The sequence below is a fragment of the Sceloporus occidentalis genome, unplaced genomic scaffold (assembly GCF_023333645.1).
Source record: "Sceloporus occidentalis isolate IW3139 unplaced genomic scaffold, rSceOcc1.0.p SCAF_3, whole genome shotgun sequence".
In the NCBI taxonomy this organism is placed as follows: Eukaryota; Metazoa; Chordata; class Lepidosauria; order Squamata; family Phrynosomatidae; genus Sceloporus; species Sceloporus occidentalis.
The window spans coordinates 199029496-199055675 of record NW_028316983.1 but is presented as its reverse complement, the minus strand read 5'-3'; the positions used below and the strand labels follow the sequence as shown (position 1 = coordinate 199055675).

Genomic DNA, 26180 nt, shown 5'->3' with positions numbered 1-26180 from the left:
CAAAATCAATGAAAGATATTTCCCTGCCTGTAGGAATTGAGTTGCATTCATTAAAAAGCATTTGAGTATTTAGATTTTGAGCTCTCTCAGTCAAGGCATGATGGCAGTAATGACTTTTATTTTCTGAATATCAACAACATGTAGTCCAGTGGTTCCCAACCTGTGGGTCGGGAACCCTTTGGGGGTTGAATGACCCTTTCACAAGGGTCACTTAAGACCATTGTAAAACACATATTTGCATGTAGCAGTGAAAATAATGTTATGGTTGGGGGTCACCACAACATGAGAAACTGTATTAAAGGGCCGTGGCATTAGGAAGGTTGGGAACCACTGATGTAGTCTGTTACTGCATTGTACTGGAATAGTACCATAAATATGTTGATGGATTTGTCTGTGCATATCATAGAACAAACAAGTCACTATTAACCTTATATGGCCTTGAGTAAATAAACAGCTCCTGGTGTTTGTGAGAGAAACATGTGGAGTTCTTTCTGCTTTTTGCATCATCTGGCAAATTCTTTTGTTAAAATGGTAGAGAGTAGTCCTTGCCCTGTTTTGAAATGTAGGTTTTTATAGCTGACTTTTTAAAGTTATTTTCATTTTTGCTTTAGAATATTTCTCCATTTAGCTGGATTCAGTTATATTGAAATTAGACATTTAGCCATGGAAAAGTTGCTTAGAAGCAATGATGGTAATTCAAGCTAGAGAATAAAATAAAAGTAATGTTTTTATATTGAATGCTTAGTTGCAGATTCAGTAATCATCTTAATATGTTTTAAGCAAGCTAATGTATCAGATAAGTTTGTAAAACTCATATTAACAGGTACCTAGATGACAAATATATCTGCACAGTTCTTACCAGATGAATTGTTCCAAATACAGGTGTATGGTTTTATAAAACATGGATTATTAACCTGCGCCCTCTTATCTGGGAGCAGTTCCCATTGAACTCAGTGAGACTTTACATAGTGATTGAATATAGATGACCTGTGGCAGCTGGTGGCTCCAGTGTCAGTGAGGGCAGTGAACCGTAGTGGATGGTTCCAGAATGGATTCTCCGTCCCACTGACGCGAGGACCAGAAGCTTCAATTAAGTATTAAACTGTTAATATAATTGTCAAAATTGTTAAAGAGACTTGCATAAATGCAACAGAATAGATATCAGAGACACAGGCATGTTACATCAGGCATGGAACTTCAGTATATAAAGGGATTTTTGAAAGCAGCTTTAAGACTAACTGAGTAAAAGAAGGTATAGCATAAGCTTTCATAGACTTGGTCTACTTCCTTTGATGCATGGAGTGAGCTGCTGCCTATGAAGGAGCTGAATGGTGGAGGGGATTTTGGAATGTATGAGTGCAAGCAGAGAACCAGAATAGAGACGTGATAAACTGAAACTGAGGTGTACGACAATGTTACACTGTGAGTAGTGTGCAAGGAAGCCATTTGTGGATATATTCCCGTTTAGCCCTTTGTCTTTCCAGTCTTCTTTTGTAGTTTTTTTTGTTCAGTGACTGCTGTACAAAAGAAGATTGAAAAGAGAAACAGCAAAGTGGGTAGCATCTAAATTTAATCACATGTAGGGTTCTTGTTCAACTTGTTGTGTGCCTTCAAGTCATTTTTGACTTATGGTGACTCTAAGGTAAAACTATCAAGAGGTTTGCTTGGCAAGAGTGCCCTTGCCTTCTGCTCAGGATGAGAAAGTGTGACTTGCCCAAGGCTACCCAGTGGGTTTTCATAGCCAAGTGGGGATTTGAAGCCTAGTCTCCCAGAGTCATAGTACAATACTAAAATCAACACACCACACTGGCTCCTTCACAATTAGACTCATTAAAATCCATGAGATTTATGTAAGTTGTGAATAACTTGTCTCTTTGATTTCACTATGCAAATTAAGTGGTTTTTTTAAAAAAAATATTGTGATGTTTTAATAATGTTTTTATCTTGTGAGCCGCCTCTGGTCCCTTTTTAAGTCTGCATTAGCTATCATGGCCTGACATATCCTTAAATTATATGCGAATTGTGGGGTCGGGTCAGGTCAGAACGAAGAAACAGTGTTACCTGTGGCAATGCTCTCCCCCCAGTTCTCTATCTATAGAGGGTAATAAACTGAAGAGACAGACAATATAGCTTGTTCCCCTTGAGGGAGGATAATTGTGGTGGAAGTCAGTGGGAACAATTATTTGCTCTGTTCTAGTATTTAGAGCTGTGATCCTATAAGGCAAATGTCTTCATTAGTTTTTAATCTAGTAATTGCAAGGGTTGGAATATCTGGTCTTTTCCAGTAAAGAGTTTACCTAGCACATGAGACCAGATTGGTCACCGGTTCATCAAGGTTTGACCATATTACACCTATCTTAAAAGATCTTCACTGTCTCCCTATTTGCTATAAAGCCCTGCATGGCTTGGGCCCGAGTTACTTACGGGACCGCATCTCCCCATACAATCCGCCCTGCACTCTCAGAACATCGGGTAAGAACTTATTAGAAATAGTGACTTCCAAATATGTTACTACTTCGCAAAGAGCTTTTTCAACAACGGCTCTGAGACTTTGGAACAGTCTCCCTGAGGAGATCCGCTCAGCGCCCTCGTTAGAGACATTTAGAAAAGCGGTTAAAACCGAGCTCTTTAGCCAAGCATACCCCACCTGATATGAATACCCCCCTGATATGAATGACATGCCCCTGTTTGTGTATTATCCCTGCCTTGCTTGTTGATGCTATTGTTATTGAATGATGTTGGATATTTTATTGTTTTTAGCTTTTTTAAATTGAATTTTGATGTAAACACTTTGTGCTTTTATTTAGTCTGTAACCCCACTTTGATCCACTGGGAGAGGCGGAGAAACATAAATAAAATTTATTATTATTTATTATGAGAACGTGTGCCTTCTCTGTGGCTACAGGGCACTGTTGTGCTGGTGATTGGATAGTCTTCAGGTAGCATAAGAGTAAGCAATGAGACAAAAAGGAAGTATGAACTGTTTTTCCTAGAAGCCTCCTTTTCCCAGAGGCATCCAGGAAAAACAGTTAATACTTCCTTTTTGTGTCATTGCTCACTCTTATGCTACCTGAAGCCTTCCTGTGCTTTTTAAGAGAAATGTTTTTCAAAACTAGAACTGGATCTCAGATAATTTTCAATATTTCTTTCTTTTATATTTTTGGCAGTCCATGTGATTCTTCAAGAGTTCCAGGGGCAGCAAATTCCAGGCCTACTGGAATAATATACTTCAAACAAGACACAGGTTTCCAATATAGCACAGGAAGTGAGAGGTACTCACAGCAGGCTACTACCATTACTTGCCTGTATTCTGGCATTCCCAGCTATTGGCACAAAGTTCGGTATTAGTAGTTTTTGTCTTAAACACCAGAATAAGGTCCCTGTTAGCTTTCTAGGTAGAAACATACAAACAAGTGGTGAAGTTCTCATTTAGGTTCTGAGACTGAGCTTTTAGTTTTACATCTCTAAAGTTCCAATGCAATGAATAAAGGCTTGCTGAGGAAGAACTGGATGTTGTATGAGCTTCTGAAAGCTTCTTAAATAGGATTTAATTGTGCTTATTAAGAATATTTTAAATAACATTCATAATAAGGATTTGGGAATGAAAGAAATAGTCACGTCATAGTAAAAAAAATGAGTGTATAACAATATGCATATTTAGTCTTTAATACATTCTTTTACAGGCTGGGGCTCTTGACTTACTCAAGGAACTCAAGAATATGCCCATGACTCTGGAGTTGTTACAGGTATATATTTTCAGTTGTGCAGTATATTTAAATCACATTTTATTATGTCATAATTATAAAGAAACGATTTAAAAATGTACATATAGCGCAAACACATGTTTAGTATAAAAAGTGAAAAATTATTTAACAATTGTCAGTAAAGGTATTTGGGGCTTTTGAAAAAGAAAATGACTACTTGTAATGCCAGTGGTACTTTTATTAGTCATATTGAAAATAAAGGTTTAGTTTCAGCTTGAATAACCATTGAATCAATGGGAACATGGTAATCCAACACTGACATAAGCTCCATTGATTTCAGTGGATCTGTTCTGCTTGAGTCTAATATTTGGATTTGGGCTATAATATCAAGTATGAAAACAAGGTCTAGGCTGTTGCTGCTGTAGAAAAGCTTGCACCATCAATGGAACAACTCTGCATATTTATCATGTATATAAGACTCTTGAGCCACACTGACTGACTGGTGCTTTATACGTCCTTTTGGTGAATATCAAAAATGTTATTCCTCAACATATGTATGTACATACTGTATTAGTACAGTTACAGATCAAATGCAAGCCAGATGGTTCTAAAGAGGTAAATCAAGAAAAAGAAGAGATAGCTGACACGTACAAAAATTACTGTATATGCACATGGGGTGGCAATACAGCAGCCAGTACCAAACCAAAACTAATAGCAACAGGTGTTAAAGCTGAATATGGTACACATTTGATTCAAAAATTCCTTAATAGCTTGAAATGTCTGAATAGGGACAGTTTTATATCTGATGATGGTAGAAACTGAAGATTTGTAAACTAACTCATAATGGTAGCCAAAGCTCCAGCAGCCATACATGCAAAGACATTGGTGAAGAGGCATCTCCCTGTGATCTAAAAATTTCTGGTGAGGACCTTCACCCTCATTTCTTAGTTTTTCATGCATGGAAGATTAATGGAATTGTCCAATGACTACAATCCCTGGTGTCCCCTTTTGGGGAATTGGACTCTATAAGTGCCTCTAATCTGTGGACCATCAAAACATTGTTTTGTTTTCCATATTTGTTGGCACATATAAGTTATAATTTGAATGGATTTTGTCTCTGTAGCTTGAAATAGCTGTATTAGTATGCCATCTATTCCACATGACTTATTTCTCCCAAGTGGTTTGAGTGTAGCTTCCGCTTCACTTTCTAAAATTGTGGATTCATCTTCAAATGGTTCTTCCTTGAATAAATCTATCATCCTTTCATTTCTTTTATATGATTCTTCAATGTATTGTTTCCATCATCTTTTTATTTCTTCCTGATCATGCATTGTGCTCCCCTGATGGTCATAGATCATCCTCACTCTTGATTTCAATTCCGCTTTGTTTTCTTTTTGAGGAAGACGTCTCTTGATCTACTGTTTTTTATCCTTCTATTTCTCTGTGGTGATAACTATAATAGTTCTCTTTGTTTCTGCGCACAAGTTGCTGAACATGTACATTCAAGATTATATCCCTATGTCTCCCACTTTTTCCTTTTGCTTCTTGTCTCATTAACTGCTTGAAGTATTTCATCTGTCATCCAGTGAGGCATTTCCTTGTTTTTGGCTGCAGATAGAGTCTTTTTACATTTCCCCTGCCTTTGGTCTTGAGTTCTTCTGACTAAGCTCAATAGTGCAAATCTGTTTTTACATGGTCTTTAAATTCTATAGGGATATTCTTTGAGTTTTACTTTGGTGCACTGATTGAATTTGTGTTCTTCTTTAACTTTACTCTAATTTTTGATATTAGCAGTTCATGTCACCGCAATCTGGTCCTGGTCTTGTTTTTGCAGAAAGTATGGAGCTTCTCCATATTCTGCTTCCAATTATATAGTCTGTTTGATTTCTATATTAGCCGTCAGGTGATGTCCATATATCCAGCCATTTCTTTGGTTGCCTGAAGAATGTGTTCACAATGAACAAACAGTTGGCCTGCTTCGTTTCTTGATCCAAGGCCACATTCTCCAAACAATGTTTGAGTCTACTCTGTTTCCTATTTCTGGGTTTGAATCACTTGTAATTACCAGAAGATCTTATTTTGGAGCCCCCCTTTCTCTGATGAAACATTTCCTCTATGCCACCACTGAAACATCTGGCAGAGTGTTGACACGCTTGTCAATGTTTCTAGTCCTTGTCCAAATCAATGCCTCCTTTTGACAAAATAAAGTTTCTCATGCTTTATCCATCTTGAAATCAAAATTTATTAACTCCAATATAGAAAAATCACTAAATGTTTCAACTAACATTAGTATGAACCTTTTTGTTTATTATAAACTTTATTTATCCGATTTATTACTTTATTGCCTCCAATTCTAGTTAAACTTTCTGTCCTTAGTTCAGAAAGAAGACAGCATACTGAGGCAGAATTAACACAGCTGGTCCCAAGATTCCTTTAGTTCCCAATAAGCAAAAGCTAGAAATGAGATGCTGAATAAAGAAAGAGAAGGTTTATGGTTCCAGTTTCTGTTATAGGGCTGGTTATCAGTTCTTCAAGCAAGCCCCAGGAGGCCTTGATGAACTCAAGCTCCCCCAAACAGTTTCGCTGACCAACACTTGTATTTTCCAGAACAACTCCTCAGTTACACAGTCCTTGGTTAATCCCTTAGATCTTTCCCTTGATCTGAGGAGATAATTTATTACTGGAGCTTGTCTCCAGCAGGTGGAAATACTGCTGTTGCTTCCTCCTCCTGCAGAGCTTCACTAGGGTGAAGACATCAAACCTCCATACACTCCCAGAAGGCCTTCATTTTTCATTTCCTAAATATAACATTGTATAATTATTTTACTGAAAACATCACATTCCTGTGCACTTAACTTGTTCACCCCAATTTTTGCAATGTTTATACATATCATTTATTGTTTTACTATGTCTAGTGTTCCCTGGTTCATGAGTCTCATATTTAATGTTTTTATAATATATATTATGCAGCTTTGGACTTTCATTTCACCTCTGAACACATCAACAACTGAACAACCTTTTTGGTTGGATCCAGTTGCATCCTTAACCACAATGATACTTGTACTTGTCCTCTGCTCTTCTTCATTAAGTGCCCTCCAACCTGGGAGTCTTATCTTCTAACATTATCTTTGTTTTCATTTGGATTGTCTCATCATAGAGTTTCATGGCAAAAGATACTCAAAAGTGGTTTACTGGTTCCTCCTTCTGTGCAGCATACTAAGAAGTATTATCTATAATGCCATTGCCTTATCTGAGAGGTCCTCTGCCATTGTCACCCCTTCTACTGCTTGAAGACACATTAGTTTATAAAAGCACCTTAAATAATTTTTCTAGCACTGTAGATGGCAGTAGTTCTCTGAATTTTAATTAACTCTGTTTTATGATAAATTTGTCCCCATTAATGACTTCTGTTTTTTAAAAAAAATAATATTCCAATACAGTAATGCTTATTCTTGTACAGTAGACCAGATTCTCTTGAGCAGATTGTTCTCAATGTTTACCAAAAAGAAGGCAAACAATTTTGCTAGCCCTCAAAGAATGTTTGTTAATCAGCCTGTTCTTGAATAGGCCTTTAATTCAAGAGAACGAGAGAGAAAGAGTCAGGCAGACAGACAGACACTAGGGGCAAAAATATAACCTAAACACTCCTTGATTTCAATAGCAATAGCAAGTGCATTTCTATACCGCTTATCAGTGCACTTAAGCAGTCCCTAAGCAGTTCACACAGTGTACGCTAATTGTCCCCAACAAGCTGGGTGCTAATTTTAGCGACCTCAGAAGGATGCACGCCTCAGTTGAGCTTGAGCCCTTGGCTGGTATTGAACTCGCAACCTTGCAGTTTATGAGTGAGTGGCTGCAGTACAGGCATTTAACTATTACACCACCACGGCTCCTTAGTATTGCATTTCTGACATTAAAAATGAGCTCTTGCTTATGTTGGGTCATGATTAACTAGAAAAAATAAGAATGGTCTAGTTGTGACTTCAAACAGAATGCAGTGGGAATTACTTAAGACCTCTATGCCTGACTTGCACTTTCATACAATATTGAATGTTTTGATAATTTTTTTTAAAATGATGGTAGACTTCTCTTTGTCTCTTTGCAAATATCTGTTTTAAGTTTTGATATCTCTCTTTATTTACAGTCTACAAGAATTGGAATGTCAGTGAATGCAATACGCAAGCAAAGCACAGATGAAGAAGTTACATCTTTAGCAAAATCACTCATTAAATCATGGAAGAAGTTATTAGGTATAGCTGCACTAAACTTTTCAGCTTTTTCATTCTCCAGCTTGTTTTCATATTAATATCTAATAGGCTGTTAATTGTTTATGTAAAACAGTGTACTTGTTTCCTTTTTTTCTGTGATTTTAAAAGCATTTTGTTTGTTTGTTTAAGGCTAAATTAAACAATCTGTCTGGATTTTACTTTGTTTATTACCAAGGATACAATTCGTTTCTGTGTGATTACCTCATCCCCACATTTTGATATCCTTATACTATATCGCATGACTTAGAGAATTGTTGAAAAATTACTGAGAAAATCATAGCTGATGTCAGCAATCTGAGTAGTTGCAGTTACGGTAATATAAATTTAAAAACAGATTTGAATCTGTATAGGTTATATAATTAAAATATGTACATGTTGCAGATGGACCATCAAATGATAAGGACTCTGAAGATAAGAAAAAAGAAGCAGCATCTTCATCACAGAACAGTCCTGAAGCAAGAGAAGAAAGGTATTTCTTCTGTCCCTTTTCTTTTTGATAAAAGAACCAAGGCGTGTTACAGACCACCCCTTTGGGGTGGCCTGTAGGTGCTCCTTTCCCCGCCGGATCGGGGCCTCAGCTGCCAGAGCAGCAGCCTCCGAGGCCCCAATCCGCTGCTTTCCAGGCCGCAGGGAAGCGGCAAAAGGACGCTTCCCTGCAGCCTGGATAGGGGTGTCCTTGGGGCTTGAAGCCCCAAGGACACCCGACGGCGGCGTGGAGGAGGAGAAAGGGACCACTTGGCCCTTTCTCCCTTGCGTCGCTGGTGCAGCCGTCTAAAGGCTGCGCCAGCCACGCAAATCATGGAAGGAGCTCCGTTTTGGAGCTCCTAGCGCTGCAGAAAGGGCGCTCTATGCGCCCTCATGCAGCGCAAAGACATCACGTCCGCGCCACCCCATTTGGAGGCGGCGCGCTCATGACATTGTAATGGCGGCCCCTATGTGTATAGGGCGCCGCCATTTTGTACGTCCTGGGGATGTACTACGGTTAGGTGCGTGCGTAAGGCACGCACTTTCCCTAACCCTAGTACATCACCAGGACATATTTTACGCCCGTCTGTAACAGGCCTAACTTTGATTGCAAGTATCATTTCTGAAAATTAGGGTAAGGAAACCGAGTGTAAAGGAAAAAATCAGGTTGTACAGGGCAACTAATCTAGGCTAAATGTTTGAGGGTAAGATTATGGTACCTGATAAAAGAATACCTTAATTTCAGGCTAGAATTCCAGGGTATTGTGCAGATGTATCTGATACCTGAGATACATGAAAGTCTGCCTTTAGAGTGGAACATGTGAGTGACTGGAATGATTATTTGAACGCTATGTTAAAACTTAGTTTACCTTTAATATTTTTATTAAACCATATGTGGCCCCACCCCTTGTGGGGTTTGCAGACCCACCCTTCTCAAATTTTCTATTTAACCAGTCGCACACATCACATTGCTATGTATTATTATTATTATTATTAACCTTTATTTATGAAGCGCTGTAAATTTACACAGCGCTGTACATACAGTCTTTTTAATTAGACGGTTCCCTGCCCTTGGGCTTACAATCTAAAAAGACATGACACAGAAGGAGAAGGGAGTGGTGGAGGGCAAGGGTAAGAGGTCCAGCAGTTCCTCTCTACCTCCAAGGCCTGGACCAAGGCAGGAATCCTTTAGTACACTGAAGAAAAAACAAATGAAGATATTGAGAATCACATCCCCTTCCCCATTATACAATACTGAGGTCCCGTTGAACCAAAAAAGAGTCCCCTCCAGGACTGCTTTCTCCCCTCCCTCTACAGGTCCCTGTTGTCACCATCTCCTTTCTCCGTCTGTTCCCACTCAAACTTGTCCCAAAATCTCTTCAAGGTTCACCCAGTCTCTCAGGTTGTTCTCTCTTCCATTCTACTTCAACCTTTCCTTGACTGGAGTCCTGCCACTTTTCCTCCTCATCCTCCTCCATGCCTCTCCCTCCCGGGTCTTTCCTTCTCCCTGGGAGGAGGGATGATCTGCTGCCACTCTCCCAGGACTCAGCAACTGACCCTGTCTCCTTTTCTCGGACTTCCACTCTCTGGCTTCTGTCCACATGTTCCCAAAGATCCACTAACTGGCTCCCATTCTGTGTTGTTCACCCTCCATTTGTGGCCACATTTCTTCCCCATACTTTCCGTTGGTCTCCACCTGCCTCATCTTTCCTCCTCATCAGCCACTTACTTTGTCCGCTCGCTTCTCTCTCATCCTTGACCCCATCTCTTTTCCTGCTTTTGCGCCTTCTGCCTCCTTCCCTCCTTTGCTCACCCACCCTCTTCTGTTGTCCTCCCACTCAACCTCCTGGCCCTTCCCTTCTCCACCAATGTCTCACTGACACACCCCAGGGTTAGTCTGCCAGCATTGCTGGCTCTCTCATCTTAGCTCTTCTTGCTACCGGGTGAGTGCACATGATGGGGCAAGACAGTGGAAAGGTGGGCACCCCAAGCCTCCCCTCGTATTACACCATAATATAATAATATAATAGGCCAGTGGTTCTCAAACTTTTAATCCTTACAACCCCCTTTACATCTACAGTGGGGGTCATGCTCCTACCCCCACTCAACATAGTGTAAGGATACATATATTTTGTTTCTTTAGTGTGTGTATTTTTGTTCACACATTCATGTAAATTCATATTTTAACATTTTATAAGGAACTAACAAAGTTCAGATTAGAATAGTTTTATTTAATAATTTTTTAATAAATTCAATACTTAATTCACTACATGTGTAAATATTAAACATATTGTCTCACCAGTGCTCATGGAGTCATGCTTTTCTATTTTTACTTTCAAACACATATTCATTTACTCTCTCACACAGTCACACAGAAACATTCATTCTCTTGTGTATATGTGAGTTAACACAGGTGCATATGCAAGTATATAGAAAAGATCTGAAAAGTGTGACTGATTGTATGTGAGAGACAGAATTTGTGTGTCACTGTGTGAATGAACATATTTGAGGGAAAGAGAGTCAGAAAAAGCATTACTGGGTATTTGTGAGAGAGAATTAATGTATGACAGAAAGTCACTCACACACCGAGGGTTGTGTGTAACTGTGTGAGAGAGCATATGTCACAATCTTTGTCAGAGAGAGAAAGGGAAAGATTAGTAGAGTTTGAGAATGTGTGTGAATCAGTGTCTCTGAGGGAGAGTGAGAGACCATGATTTGAGAAGAGTGTAAGAATTAACTGGCTAAGAAGATGTGAGGGAGAAAGCAAACATGAAAAATCATGCAGCTGAGTATGTGCCTGTGTGTGAGAGAGAGGCTTGTGTGTGTGTCAGAAAGACATAAAGTATTCCTGTGTAGAACTTTTTGAGACTGAAAGAAATTACTCGCAGAGAAATGGTTCAGCATGTCAGAGAATTAGTGTGAATGAATCCCTGCAAGAGAGTGTGTGAGAACAAAAGCAAGAGAAACAGTGTGACAGGTCCTCTTGGAAACTGGTTCTTGGACTACAAGTGTTGTCCCAAGCAAGTCCCATGCTCCTGTGGAGGTGTCCCACTCCACACTTTCAGAACCACTGTAATCAACTACAGTGGGCCCTCCCCTTACGCGGAGGGATCTGTTCCGGATCCCCCCGCGTAAGGGGAAATCCGCCTATGCTCGTGCCCCATTGGAAACAATGGGGTACATGCTCACGTCTTGGGGCAGCATGCATGGTGTGGGCGTGCATGCCATTGCTTTTCTCGTTGCATGGCTTCTGCGTAAGCTGGAAGCCACGTAAAATGCAAACACATATGGCACAGGTGCACTGTATTATATTTTAAGAGGAGCTGTAACTTGATCAGTAATGAAACTGGACAAAAGAGATTAATATTATTTAATTATTAATTGCCCTTTTAGCAGTTCCAGTAGCAATTCCAGCAACAGAAAAGAAGAAAGTAATGCAGGCTCAGAATCATTTATTTCTCCTTTTCCTCGAGCTCCAAGCACATCTGATTCTGTACGAATGAAATGCAGAGAAATGTTGGCAGCAGCTCTCAAAACAGGAGGTAAGCATTGCACCCTTGAATAGGGACATAAATATTCAACTATTTTGTCCTCACAAGTGCAGATGAATAGTTTCCACAGGTTCATCCTTGCTGCAGAGAAAACTAATATTTCTACACAGTTCGTACCTAGTATTTCATACATCCCAAAGCGTTTTAGGAAATTATTCTGTGCATAAATATACATGGGTAGTTTTTGTGTGAGAGAGAAATATACTTTGCTTATTGTTTTGTTTTTGAGCAAAAAGCACTGTTTCTAGTTAGCTACATTGGATTCTGTACAAGATTGTTTTTTGTAGAAACCTTGGCAATCTTGTGCGAAAAACCCATGTGGCTAATTTTTATTTTTTATTTTTGGTGGCAAGATTGTTGGGTTTTGCATAGGAAACAACAGTCTTTTACAAAATATCTTACAAAATTGTTTTGCACGCACTTAAAAAAAGAAACTTTTTAAATCTGGACATGAATTTTCTTTCCATCTGTATTCTTCTCTGTGGCCCAACTTCACTTGTTAATCCCTAGTAAAGTAGACTCATTGAGTTTGAATTTTTTACAGGAGTTCAGTTACTATTCATCGATTGAGTTCAGTTGTTCGGTTGAGACTAGTAATTACATTTAGTCTTATAAATTCAGAATTAAGGAATAAATGGATTGAGTCTCATACTGATTTTCAACAGCCAAAAGACATTTTGTGCCCACAGATTGGGTTTTCTGATTTAGAGCCAAAACATTGCAGAGGGCTGCTAAATCACTAGACAAGAAAGGGATGAAAGGATTGCTAAAGGATGACAGAAAGATTGTAAACAATTTTGAAGAATTATCTCCCTTGGTCTTGACTGTGAAAAGACACATGGTAACTCCTTTGCTTATTTTTAATTGTGAAGGAGAGCCTCTGAAGAGTTGAGTGCAAAGATGATGAGAATCAACTAGTCAGTAAAGTTTTTTAAAAGAACTTTGATGGCAAATTGTGGATACAGAAGAATATGCAGCTTGCTATTGAAAGAGACTATCTTACCAGAGTATTAGAAAGTCACTTATGAAGCCATATGAAAAGTGAAAATACATTGATGAGGATGAGTTGAAATGAATGCAAGCCTCCAGGGCCAGTTGAAATTCATCCAAGGGTATTATAAGAACTGGCAGAAGTAATCTCAGAACCACTGCAATAATCTTTAAGAGCTTGAGAAGAGAAGTCATAACAGCCTGGAAGAAAACAACTGTTGTCCCGCTTCTTCAAAAAACAGAAAAAATGAAGACCCAAACAATTACTGGCCAGTCAGCCTGACACCAATGCCAGGAAAGATTCCAGAGCAGATAATGAAACAGTCTGTAAGCACTTAGAAAGCCATGCTGTAATCACTAAAAATCAACATAGATTTCTCAAAAAGAAGTCATGCCAAACTAATCTTATCTTTTTTTTATAGAGTTACAGGTTTGGTAGATGAAGGGAATGCAGTGAATGTGACATATCTTGATTTTAGTAAAGCCTTCAATAAGGTCTCCCATGATATTCTTGCAGATAAGCTAGAAAAATCTGGGCTAAACAATGCTAATGTAGGTGGATTTGTAATTGGTTGACTGACCAAGCTCAAGAAGTGTTCACCAATGGTGTCTTTTCATCCTGGGAAGAAGTTACTACTGGGGTGCCACAGGGTTCCTGGTTCCTGGGCCCAGTGCTATTCAGCATCTTTATCAATGACTTGTATGATGAAATAGAAGGCATGCTTATCAGATTTGCAGATGACACCAAATTAGGAGGGGTAGCTAATTCCCCAGAGGACAGGGTCAGAATTTAAAATGACTTTAACAGGTTAAAGATTTGGACCAAAACTAACAAAAAATAATTTCAACAGGGAGGAAGGTAAGGTATTACACTTAGACAGAAAAAAGTGAAATGCACAGATACAGGATGTGTGATACCTAGCTTGACAACAGTACATGTGAAAGGAATCTAGGACTTTTAGTAGACGACAATCTGAACATGAGTCAACTGTGTGATGCAGCAGCTAAAAAAGCCAATGTGATTCTAGGTAGCATCAATAGGAGTATAGTGTCTAGATAGAGGGAAACAATAGAACCACTCTGTTCTACTCGGTCAGACCTCACTTGAAATACTGTGTCCACTTCTGGATACCACAATTCAAAAAGGATATTGACAAGCTAGAATGTGTCCAGAAGAGGATGACCAAAATGGTGAAAAGTCTGGAAACCATTCCCTGTGAGGCATGGCTTAGGGAGCTGGGAATGTTTAACCTGGAGAAGAGAAAGTTAAGGGATTATATTATAGCCATGTTTAAATATTTGAAAGGATATCATATTGATGATTGAACAAGCATGTTTTTTGCTGCTGCAGACTAGGACACAGAACAATGATTCAGGCTATTGGAAAAGAGATTCCCCCTAAACTTCAGGAAAAACATCCCGATGGCAAGAGCTGTTTTATAGTGGGATATGCTGCCTCAGAGCGTGGTGGAGTCTCCTTCACTGGAGGTTTTTAAACAGAGGCTGGATGTCTGTCAGAAGTTCTTCGATTATGTCTTTCTGCATGGGAGGGAGTTGGACTGGATGGCCCATGTGGTCTCCCCCAACTCTATGATTCTGTGATACTACTTTCTTTTACCAAAACAATACTAATTTCTGTTGCATCATCAGGGGCAGTTCTAGCAACCTATGTCAAAAGCATCTTGCAGCAGATTTTGAACTTTACCCTGTAGGATAAAACCTTTAGATACCAGATGCCAGGAGACAGTGATGACTGAAGGGTGTAGCTGCAGCTAGTACTAGGGAGAACAGGCAATTGACTGATGGGGGCAGCAGCTTGCAGCTTAAAGGCCCATTTGTGAATTGTTTGGGTGAGGGCTGAGAGACAAAGGAGAGTACATTCCTCAGCTGCATATATATATATGTACGTATGTTAAAATGTGTTAGGCTACTACAGTTTTTCTACTTTAATTTGTAACTTATGAAACATAGCTCTCTAAGGAGTCATTATAAAGCGCAGTTGAATAATTGCGTAAATTGAATATTCCAATGAGTGAATATAGCACTGATTCCGTAGTTAATGTTTTTAGAACTGACATGACTGACTGGGGAAATGAAAACCTTTGGTTAATGCTGCAGTCTTATAGGCACTTGCCTGGAAATTAACTCTACTGAATTCACAGAGTATTATAATCCTTTCAGTTTAAGAACCCAGGTTATTATTGTTGTTTATATTTTGAGTGTTTCTTGAATCCACTGTGTACTGGAAATTAGCCACGTTCAGGTGACAAAAAGCTCCAGTAAAATCTTAGAATGTTTTGATGACGGATGGTATAATTAAAATACTAATACTCACAAACTGTCTTCTTTTACTAGATGATTACATTGCTATTGGTGCTGATGAAGAAGAGCTGGGATCTCAGATTGAAGAAGATATCCTTTCCTGTCCAATCAGCATTTGGCCATATAGTTTAACAGGCTTTTATTTTCTTTTTGAAATATTTATGCTTCACAGACTTTAGCTCTGTAATGGTAATTGATTAATTGACTATTGTAGTCATTGTGATTCCTAAAAATTTAGATGCCACACTGAATGCAATATAGAAATAGTGATAACATTATTTGACTACTGTGTTAGAGTTTACAGTGCAAATCCTTTGGAAGAGAGACCTGTCTTCTTTAGCTTTTTAAGTGTTGTATATATAGATGATGCAATGTAATACCTGGCCTTTAAGGTACCTGACAGTATAAATATATGAAATTAAAGCAGTCAAACAAAATAGTTTGATGCACCTCAAAAAATAACAAAATGCAAGACCTTCCTTTAAGTGGTTCAGCATGGTGTGGATTTTTCCCATTTTATTCTTGTAACCACACTGACAGGTTGGACTGGGAATCTGCAGGTGTCTTATGATTCCTTTGTGAACATAGTAGTTGAGTGGCATAGCCATGGATTCAAGATAGTTGCACTTGAACCCTGAAATCCTGTTTAAGATGCATTCGTAAGGAACTATTCTAGTCCTGGGAGCCATTCTGAACACACGCGTCCCTATCTTCTGGGGCCAACCATACAGGCTGGATGATTCAGGTTTCTAAACTGCCCTCCCAGCTGCATATTTCTCATTTCTTCTTTGGAGTTCCTGCCTCTTAGTATGAAGAAAAGGACTCAGCCTCCACTTGGAAGGGTCTCTCCAAATGATAGCCAAATCTTTTCATATGGTACATTATCCAAAATAAATCCACCTGTTATCGGAGATAATGATGCTTCACCTTTTAGTGCTCCTCACCATCCTAGTTGGGATATAGGGTCTGTAGTGGGGGAGGAATCCTGTATTTCTCTGCCAGTCAGTAACATTTATATTTTTAATTTTCAAGTCTCTTCAAACAGATTGAAGAAAGGAATTGATGTGAGTTGTAGGGCTAATTTTGGCGAAATGTTTGTAACAGAATCATGCTGATATTGCTATTGTTCTATACTGCTGATATTGCTGTTCTTAACTCATAAACACCTATATTCCAAGAACTAAAAAACACAGACATGAAATATAAAAACAGGGTGCGCAGCAGGATAGCAAACCTTAAGGACACAAAAAATCCTAATCTAAGGAAAAATGTTTTATGTGGAAATATACCTCCTGACAGGTTTGCAAAAATGACAGCAGAGGTAAGTAATTCACTCAGCTTCATGTTTCCTGTTCTCACATGCTGTTCATCTTAGTAAGAGCTGGGTATCTTAGAAACAAATAATTTTGCATGCTATAATGCTAGGAGTTAACAGAAATGCTAGAATCATCTTCCCTTCATTTTAAGATTTGGCAAACATTTTTATATGTTACTTAATACATCAATTCTTTCTGTTGTCTTTTGTAAGATATTAATGTAAAAGGATTTTTATGCAGGTTTTTAATTCCTTTTGGGATGTTTAATCTCATCTATGTAAGGAAGTTACAGTTTACATCTTTTAAGTCTCCATAGCCAAGGTAGGGTCTATATTTTGCAGACTTTTTGCAGATGTTCCTGATTTCTATCCTAGGCATTTTCAGAAAGGACTAATAAAGACTCTAGTCTGAAACTCTGGTGATGAGTTTCAGTCATTGTAGACAATGGAGCTGTCAGAACAGGCCAAAAGGCCGGTGTTCCCCTAGCCTCATGTTGTCTTGTTTGGATCCTCATCTCAGGGTAAACAGATCTTAATGCAGGTCAAATTGACCCATGGTTTGCTATGTAGTTTCTCAAAAACTGGCAAACTCTGACAGATTAAATGGCCCTGTGTGCCCCTTACCTTACTCTCCCATTGCCCATTGCCACTACTGAAAAGACTCTCATCGCCATGTCTGACAGGATGCCTGGTCATGCTTCTGGTTGGAAATGGCACCTCATAGAGAAGCCTCTGACAGAACAGGTCGGGGGAATTATTGGGCAGTGCGGTGATGAGGTCACCAGAGAGATACCAGAGTGACCCAAAATACATCCTTGGTAAAGGGTGTTCAGAGGGGGCATGCCGGAGATTCATATCTTATACCCTAAAAAAGAACAAGACAATTAATCTGGAAAGTGCTGGTCTTTTATATGGTCTTCATGGTTATATGTTTTACAATAAAGTGAGAATTAATAAGGACTTTAATAATCATTTTATAAGGAAATTGTTACCAGAATTTGGTTGAAAGTGAAAAATAGTTGGTGTACTAAGATACCCTTGTGGCTGCTGATTAATGAAGCTTTGTTTAAAAATGAAAAAAAAACTACCTTGTGAAAGGTGGCTTACTTACATAAGCAAATATTACTAAAATCGAAGGAAATCAAAGAAAACTGAAAATGGAAGCTGAATTATTGGAAGAGGGTTATAGTTGTAGTTGGTTTTTATATAGATGCTTAAAAGAAAGATTTAACCAGGATATGAAGTTGACAGGCATAGGGAAAGCTGAAAATGACTTTGAGAAAATAATTGAAGAAGAAAATAAATGTGACATTTCTAGACTGTACCAATTACTACTGAAACAAGACCTTGAACAGGAAACAATAAAGGTTAGATGGGCACAAGATTTTGGCCAAAAATATTCAATTGGCTCAGTGGTGGGGGGGGGATGGGAAAAAATTACTCTATAAATTATGGATTGAAGGAACATTTGTTAAAAATGCAATTTAGATGGTATTTAACACCCTATACTTTAGCTATGATGAGTATGCTTCCGTTTAAAAAAGTAATGAATCACCTAGTATTGACTTATGATTTTTAAAACTATATGATTTGATGAAGATGGGCAGATTGTCTTATTTAATTAAAAAGAAATCAATGGAAGAGTTTAATAAAAATTGGGAGCCATTAATTAAATTTTTAAAGCAGGATAAGGGCAACTATACAGGTATAATTTTTTGTTGATTGAAGGTGTATACTTAAATGCATAAAGCAATTGATTAGAGAATATATCAGTCGATATAAATATATATATTTATATATACCTGGGATGCAGTGGCTTAATGGTTAACGTGCCAATTATGATGATCAGAAGACCAGAAAGTTGGCAGTTCAAGGCCCGAGTGCTGCATGATGGAGTGAACTCCTGTCACTAGTCCCTGCTTCTGTCAACCTAGCACTTCAAAAGCATGCAAATGCAAGTAGATAGATAGGTGCCACTTCTCAATGGGAAGGTAAAAGCATTTGGTGCAGTCATGATGGCCACATGACCACCAGTGCAGTCCTCGGACAATGGTAGCTCTTTGGCTTAAACATGGAGATGAGCACCGCCCCCTACAGCCAATTACAACTAGACATTCGTGTCAAGAGACAACCTTTACCTTTTACCTATAAATATATATGTCATGATAACAGAAGTGAGAAAGATTATATTAGAAATATATCACTTGGAGAAAAATTTGAATATAGACTACTTCTGAAAGTTCAGCCTGAATAACAGTGTACAGAAGTCAAAATACTAAGGAAGTAATTGAATACTGCATATATTTAAATTATTGGTGTTATTTGCAAATCTCTGGTTTCATTGTGCTCAGTTATTAATGCCATCAACAATATTGTGTTGTAAAGTTACATTTTTAGGATGTTTTAAAGTAATAAAAATTATTATAATAAAAAAGGATGCCTGGTCATGTGGAAATGGGATGTCTGGTCATGTGGATGCAGCCAAGCAACCTGTGTCCACATCAAATGCAGCAGTTTGGGGGGGGGGGGGGGGTCTTTTCAGTAGCAGCAACAGGAGAGTAACATAAGGGGTGCATAGTATGTAAACACCCTCCTGTTCCCAAACCAGGCCGGGGACCAATTCATTCTGGGTGAGCCCATGATTTCCTGGCCCATCTGCTAAGCCCCAAAGTCTATGCAAGATTAGTTATCTAATTTGAAAGAAGGCAGCTTCCTATGCTCATAGATGTTCTTTAAGATTCCAAAATCATAAAGATGAAATATCTTGCTACTGTGATGTGGAAGTGGATTGAGAAAAGTTTTTGGTGGTCTCAGAAACTGCTCCACTCTCATGGTTGTCTGCAGCTTACATTGAAAGGGTACCTATTTTTAGAAAGAGCATGGTGCTTTCTGAGCTGATTTTACATGACTTATATTAACTTATATTAACAGATAACTAAATCTGATGGCATCCTGTTAACATCATGATACCTAGATCCAGTTCATGAATCAAATTGTCTAGATTCCATTCATTGTTGGTATACTGAAAAGTCTCACCCAGAGAATTGTACTTTATTGCTTTTCTTTGTGTATTCACTGATACGAGAGACAATCTACTAATATAAAGGCTTCTCCCCTTGCTCTCTTCTCTCCTCACTTCCACTTTGTGCCTTCCAGCGAATAGTACCTTTAATGAGCTGACAAATGGTGGAGTGTTCAGGGGAGTCAAGGAGGGAAGCATCAGGGATGGGATACACAGAGGAGGGCAGGAGAGAAAAGGAACTGTTTGGGCAAAGAAGGTACTGGATAACATTTGTGTCTTTGACTTTTGCAGATTTGATTATTTGCGGATTTTGTTAATATGTTCTCTCTAGGAATATCTAGGTCCTCCAGCGCAACTGTGTGGTCAACTTTAACCAAAAGTCGTACTGAAGGGCCTAGAGATTCCTAGAGAGAACATTCCACTAGCCATACGTAGCTCCTCCAGCATACTTCTATGGTTAATGTCTGGCAAATGTTGACCACAGAGTTGCACTGGAGGATCTAGAGATTCCTAGAGAGGTGTTTTCTCAGGTAAACACATAGTGTTTTTCTTATTTGCCCCTAACCCCAGAAAATATGGAGGGGTGAATGTATAAGGAAATTAGTATTTTTTAGGTTTCCAGGAGGAAAAATAAAAAGTATATCAATAATCTAAAGCTGCAATCTGGTTTAATAAATTGACACATTTTTTCTGCTATATTGCATAGAGTTGGTGTAAGCTGTTAGTAACAGGTAGCCCTTAAACTAACTTGAAAGTTGTAAACAGATTGAAAATAGTGAAAGTCAATATGGTCATTGCTTTCTCTCACCACAGGAGATGGCAAGTGATGAACTGAAAGAGATGAGAAAAAATCTTACCAAAGAAGCTATAAGGGAGCATCAAATGGCTAAAACAGGAGGAACCCAAACTGATCTGTTTACATGTGGTAAATGTAAAAAGAAGAATTGTACTTACACCCAGGTATATCATATAATGTTCCCCCTACACTTAATCATAGTACATGTTTTTTATAAACTTTTTCTAACGTATTTGTAAATGATTCCATAACACCATTATTTGCTAAATTAATTTATTTTGAATATAGTGGGTATTTCTTTTACCTGTTGCAGAACTAGACAACTTGTAGCTCGCTGGTGGCACAGTGGTTAAATGCAAGTACTGCAGCCACAATGTTGTGAGTTTGAACCCAGGGCTCCAGGGTTGACTCAGCCTTCCATCCTTTCATTGGTCGGTAAAATGAGTACCCAGTTTGTTATTGTGATGATCCCTGAGGGTAAAGCCCTGTGCATGACTATTACTCTCAGGGGATCCCTTTACAAAAAGTACTTTTCGCTGCCACCACCCAGTGAATGAACTATAATTATATTTTTATAGTAGCTCCACAGCTACCCCTTCCCCACACACACTGGGACTTGTGAGGAATAGAGAGAGAGATCTAGTTTCCTTTCTTGCTAACCCAGAGCAATCAGTAGCCGAGTTAAGGCGCGTGTACAGGAGCAGAGAGACAGCAGATGCTTTTTAAGAAAGAAGTTTATTTTGAAAAGGGATAGAATAGGATAGAAAGAATTTATATCACTCTTGCAAAGCCCCCTTGCCTTGCAGGTCCAAAGAACATAGTTATAGAGTTCATTCCACACAAGCCAATGTTGAAAATAACAAAAGGCCTAAACGCACTAGCTACCACATTCCTAACTACTCACGGAAGATGGGATTTATAGTCCTTTTGAGTTCCAGGATGCAGGGAGGGCCCCTTGCAGCTCGACCTGCATTCCCCTGAGTCTGTGTCCCCCAGACTCAAAGAGACATCATCTGGTTCTCCCCTCAGGAGAGGATCAAGGGAGAGACAAAGAACCGCATGGCTGCACAAGCCTTTTAAAAGATTTTCCATAGAAAGTTCTTGAATCTCGCGGTCCTACTATCTGTTTGGTCAGTTAGACCTTGCATCAGCTATGATGCCACAGCTCATTAGCATGTGATGTCATCTCTCATTAGCATGTACCTCCTCCCAGATTAACCCTTTGTAGTTCAGGAGAAGCCTCAGGTGACTGGAGGACCAGTCATCACAGTTATAGATTGTAAACTGGTTAGATAATGCTGAGTTCACTATGAAGTGGTATAGAAATGTAAACACTATTGCTACTGTTGTTGCTAGATGATGTGTAGCAGCTGTCGTCAGTCCTAGCTAAGCATAACTGTGATGAGATAGGATAGGAATTGCAAACCAACAGCAGCTGATGGGCAACAGATTGCTCTGATCTGCTGGATCAATAACAGTATGAGCAAAATGTAAATAAACTATTTTTAAAAAGCATATATTGATGTTCATGATATGGAAAGCAGGAAGAAAGCTTACTGGAATAGTAAAGACAAAGTCTGGACATTTTGATTGAGGGACCATAAATGCATATACATTTACAAAATGTAGAGGGTTTTTTTTTTAAAGTTTCTTGGGTCATATATTATATGTATCTGTGCAGAACACACTTTGGGAAAAACCCCTAAAGCTCAGAAGAGCAGCAGCCCTGCTTTTGAATTGTATACCTTTGTGTATACTATTTGGCTCCTAGAGGGAACCACAGCACTCTCCTTAGTTTCAAACAGTCAGAAGTCAAATGTCAGGTGTGTAGCCGGGAAGGTATAGGTTGGCTGACTTCAGAGATTACTACTTGAACAGCTACAATTACAGATAAGCACCCTGCTTTTCTTCTTCATGATCTCTGTGCAGCTACATATTTGGAAGAGTAGCAAAGTGACTACTTAAAGTTGAGAGCCGGTTTTAAACTCAGAGTTTATGACACCTTTAACCATCATACCCATTGTTTAGGATCTAAAATTATATAGGCTCACAAAAGAAAATCATACAAATGACATGTAAATCAAATAGTATGAATAAATTACTGTGTTTATGAACAGTTCAGATGGAAGCAGCCAAGAATTAAGGCTGAGAAAGCATTGCTCATTCTATGGCAAAATTTATGAAAGAAACAGCTAGCATGGTGTAGTGATTTGGGAACTGGACTAGGACTCTAGGAAATCAGGGTTTGAATGCCTGTTCACCATGGAAACTCACTAGATGACCTTGGGCAAGTCATACTCTTTCAGCCTTTTAGAAAGGCAGTGACACACCTCTTCTGAATAAATATTGCCAAGAAACCTCTGTAGCCAAGAAACTGTCTCTGGAATGACAACGTGAGGGATATTCACAGTTTTGTTGATTGTTTTCTACACTTTAGTAGAATTACCAATTGTAGTACCAATACTTCATTCCCAACCAGATAAAAACAGAAAAAAATTAAGAGGTGATGTGGGAACATTTGGATAATAAAAACTAGTTCAAGTCTTCAGGGCCAGGTGAAGTGCATCATAGGGCTCATTCCCATTGCAATTTGCAGCGAATCGCAGATTGAGGTATAAGACACTCATTCCTATTTGAAATCGATTCTGATCCTTATTCGATTGATTTCAGTGATGATAAAGCGGGGCAAACACCAAAAAAAAATGGGCTTTCCTGCTAGTAGTTTCAAAGTGGTTCTTTTCAGAAGAATCAATTCTGAAGAGTGTTCCACAAGTGGGAATGACAGATTGAAGGGAAGGAACTAATGGCAGAGGGGTGTTTACCATCCCTCTTAGTTTTTGGGAGATTTCACACACACACTGCTGCCTTTTTATTTGTTGGTGTGACCTATGGGTGCATGGTTTTTGTTTGTTTTAAATAAAGAAAAAAATTGATTCATTGATTTTGCAACTACTTGCAAAGGCAGGTAGTTGCTAGACCAACTAATCGATTTTTGCTCCCTCCAAACCTTGCCATGCACAGCCCCGTCCTGGTCCTCTTTTTGTTCCTTCCAAGCCTTGCCTTGCACAGCCCCGTCCTCGTCGTCCTCCTCCTCCTCCTTATGTCACTTATGATTGACATGCATTTTGAAGTGGCACTACTTGTGGGGACAACAAACGTGGCAAAAAAGCAATTACACTGGGGTAAGGACAAGATCTGCTTTCATAGTGTGAACAAGGGACCTTTTGGAATTGATTTCCAACACGCAGCGAAGCCGAATCGGAAATCGATTCAAAGTCCAAGTGGGAATGAGCCCTAAGAATACTAAATGTGAAACTTGCTGATGTGATATCAGAATTTCTCTATAATCTGAGAATTCCCAGAGAAGAAGAATTCCTCAAAGTGTAGAAGCATACCAGTGTTCTCCATTTTTTGAAGTGCAGGGATAATCAAGGCAACACCATCCAAGTCAGTTGATGGTGGTACCAAATATGCAAATATTATAACAGTCAATCAATCAATCAATTACAATCCTGTTCTATATTATAGGACCTTAGGACAGTGTGTAAATAAAACCAATTTAAGAAGTTTAAAACAATTTAAAATTATATGCATAAATATTTCAAAAAACATCAATAAGGTCCCAAAGGTTTGCTGTGTATGTGTACTGGAATGAAGCTAGCATTGGTATCAGTGAGGTCTACAAGGGGAGGGCATGTCACCATTAGGCTGGCACAGCTGACAAGGTTCCGAAAACCTTTTGTGGGCAAGATAAAAGCTTTAATACTGAACTTTAATACTGAGCTAAAAATTAGATTTGGTATATAGTATTGATTGATTGATTGATTACGGCACATAGCCAGCATAGTAAACATAAATAAATAGATTGATTTACAAAAATTACCTGTATTAAATTAAAAGGCAAAAAAAGAACATATATTACAGGACAACCAATAAAATACATGTTTTAAAATAGGAGTGCTATCCATTCATGGTTTAGGACATTGGTCCGCACAACTAAAAGCTACCTCAAAGGCCTTTATTAACTTTACTCAAAAAAACCCTGAAAAGCTGCTTCACAGTGACGATATTATTAGCCTATAATCTGTTTAAATACTTCCACTCTTAACTCTTCTGCATCTACCTGCTTAATCTGTATAATACCCAAAATAAAAGGAAATCGGCCAAATGTAATATATCAGCACTTCATCCACTATAATAGGGAGTAGAGGGAGAAAGAAAACCAATAATTGATAATTATTTCAATACACTCTGTGACAAACAATAGCAGCTGCACAGAATCTGGCCATTTTTCCAGTTATGTGCCCGTTTAAGTTTGAAAGGAGATATTCTACATACAATTTATTCTGTCTACCTGGAATTTTTTGAATAAGAGGAGTTATTAATGAGGCTCTGATGTCTTTATAAAAAGAGCAATAAAGAAGGACATGTCAGAGCCTCAAGGGCAAAGCCCGTTTGAGTATGTAATCTTTTTGTATTTACCATGTACATACATTAGAAGGAAAGATGTTCAGTCTGGCTAAAATGAAAGCTCTTCTTAATTTAGGTATACCCAGATTTTCAAGATAATTAGCAAGGGTGAATACTCCATTGTTTTCTTTACATATAAAGTATGAAGCTATCTGACTTTTATGATTTTGGAGATCGATGTCTTTAATATGTTGGGCAATTTCTGATTTTGCTTTGTCTATAGTATTAAGAACATATAGCAAATTTAACTGTTGTGAATACAGTAAGCCTTGCACCAGAGGATTCCAGTCTGTCAGGAATGCAAAATCTTGCTTTGACCAATTGTGTACTATAATATTAACCAAATACATTTGCTTCCTCCTTGTTTTCTTTAGGTTCAGACTCGAAGTGCTGATGAACCCATGACAACATTTGTTGTATGTAATGAATGTGGAAACAGATGGAAGGTAAAAGGACTAGTATTGTTTATATTCTGTATAGCAGACTACTTTCTAACGCAATGGCATCAGCTATATTGTTTGTTTTATTAATGTATTTTTCCAGGTATGATTATTTAGGAACTGGGTGTGTTGTAGCCTATATCTAAAAAGAGGTGAAGATTGGAATGCCAGACTATTGAGAAATCAAATATTGTTGTTTGGATATGACCAGATATTGTTGATTGATTGAGCAGGGAGGGAAAGCAAGAGGGGAAATGTTATGACTTCATTCTCTGCTTGTGACTTTTCTAGAAGCATTTAGTTAGCCTCAGTTGGGAAAAAGGTGCTGAATTAGATAAATTCTAGGTCTAATCCAGTAGTGGAAAGGGATTATTACATGAAATAGCACATCTGCAAAGGAAACATTAAAATTGAGAAAATAACAAAAATGTCCATTATATGAACAGATAAACTTGCTCTCAAACCATAAAGTTCTCAGTTTAAGTACCAAAGAGAATCAAGCTTTAATACCTTAAATAATAAAAAAAACTATTTTTTCACTGCCACCACATATACCTATATTTTTAGTGCAGTTTTAACATATGAAATTGAGTCTAGAACAGTAATCTACACCTAGCTAAACCTGCATTCTGCCTTTTAAAAAAATCCTAATAATTCTGGTTTCCATGTATTTTTCAAAATTCATGATGAGAATTGGGGTGGAAGTATTTTTGCTGTGGGTCAAGAGCTGGTAAAGAAGTAGACAAGAAGCTGGAGATCTTCATTGGCTTTCGCAAAGTAATAATTTGGACTCAGCTATATACGTGTGTGTGTCTGTATTTCATGAATATTTCCTTT

The 26180-nt window shown here is 38.4% G+C and overlaps 1 protein-coding gene across 4 annotated transcripts in view; it reads left to right on the top strand.

Annotated features, from left to right (window-relative positions):
• Positions 1-26180, top strand: part of TCEA1 (transcription elongation factor A1) — a 42451-nt gene that overhangs the window by 5327 nt on the left and 10944 nt on the right. For 2 of the 4 annotated variants that reach the window (XM_089517306.1, XM_089517307.1), the window contains 8 exons: positions 3684-3746; positions 7849-7954; positions 8354-8441; positions 11831-11979; positions 15334-15390; positions 16467-16621; positions 20451-20597; positions 25278-25349. In XM_089517306.1, the coding sequence (XP_089373432.1) occupies positions 3684-3746; positions 7849-7954; positions 8354-8441; positions 11831-11979; positions 15334-15390; positions 16467-16621; positions 20451-20597; positions 25278-25349 (837 nt within the window). Of the gene's footprint in view, positions 1-3167; positions 3273-3683; positions 3747-7848; positions 7955-8353; positions 8442-11830; positions 11980-15333; positions 15391-16466; positions 16622-20450; positions 20598-25277; positions 25350-26180 lie in introns of all 4 variants that reach the window. The other 2 variants (XM_089517310.1, XM_089517308.1) reach the window with 2 other exon arrangements.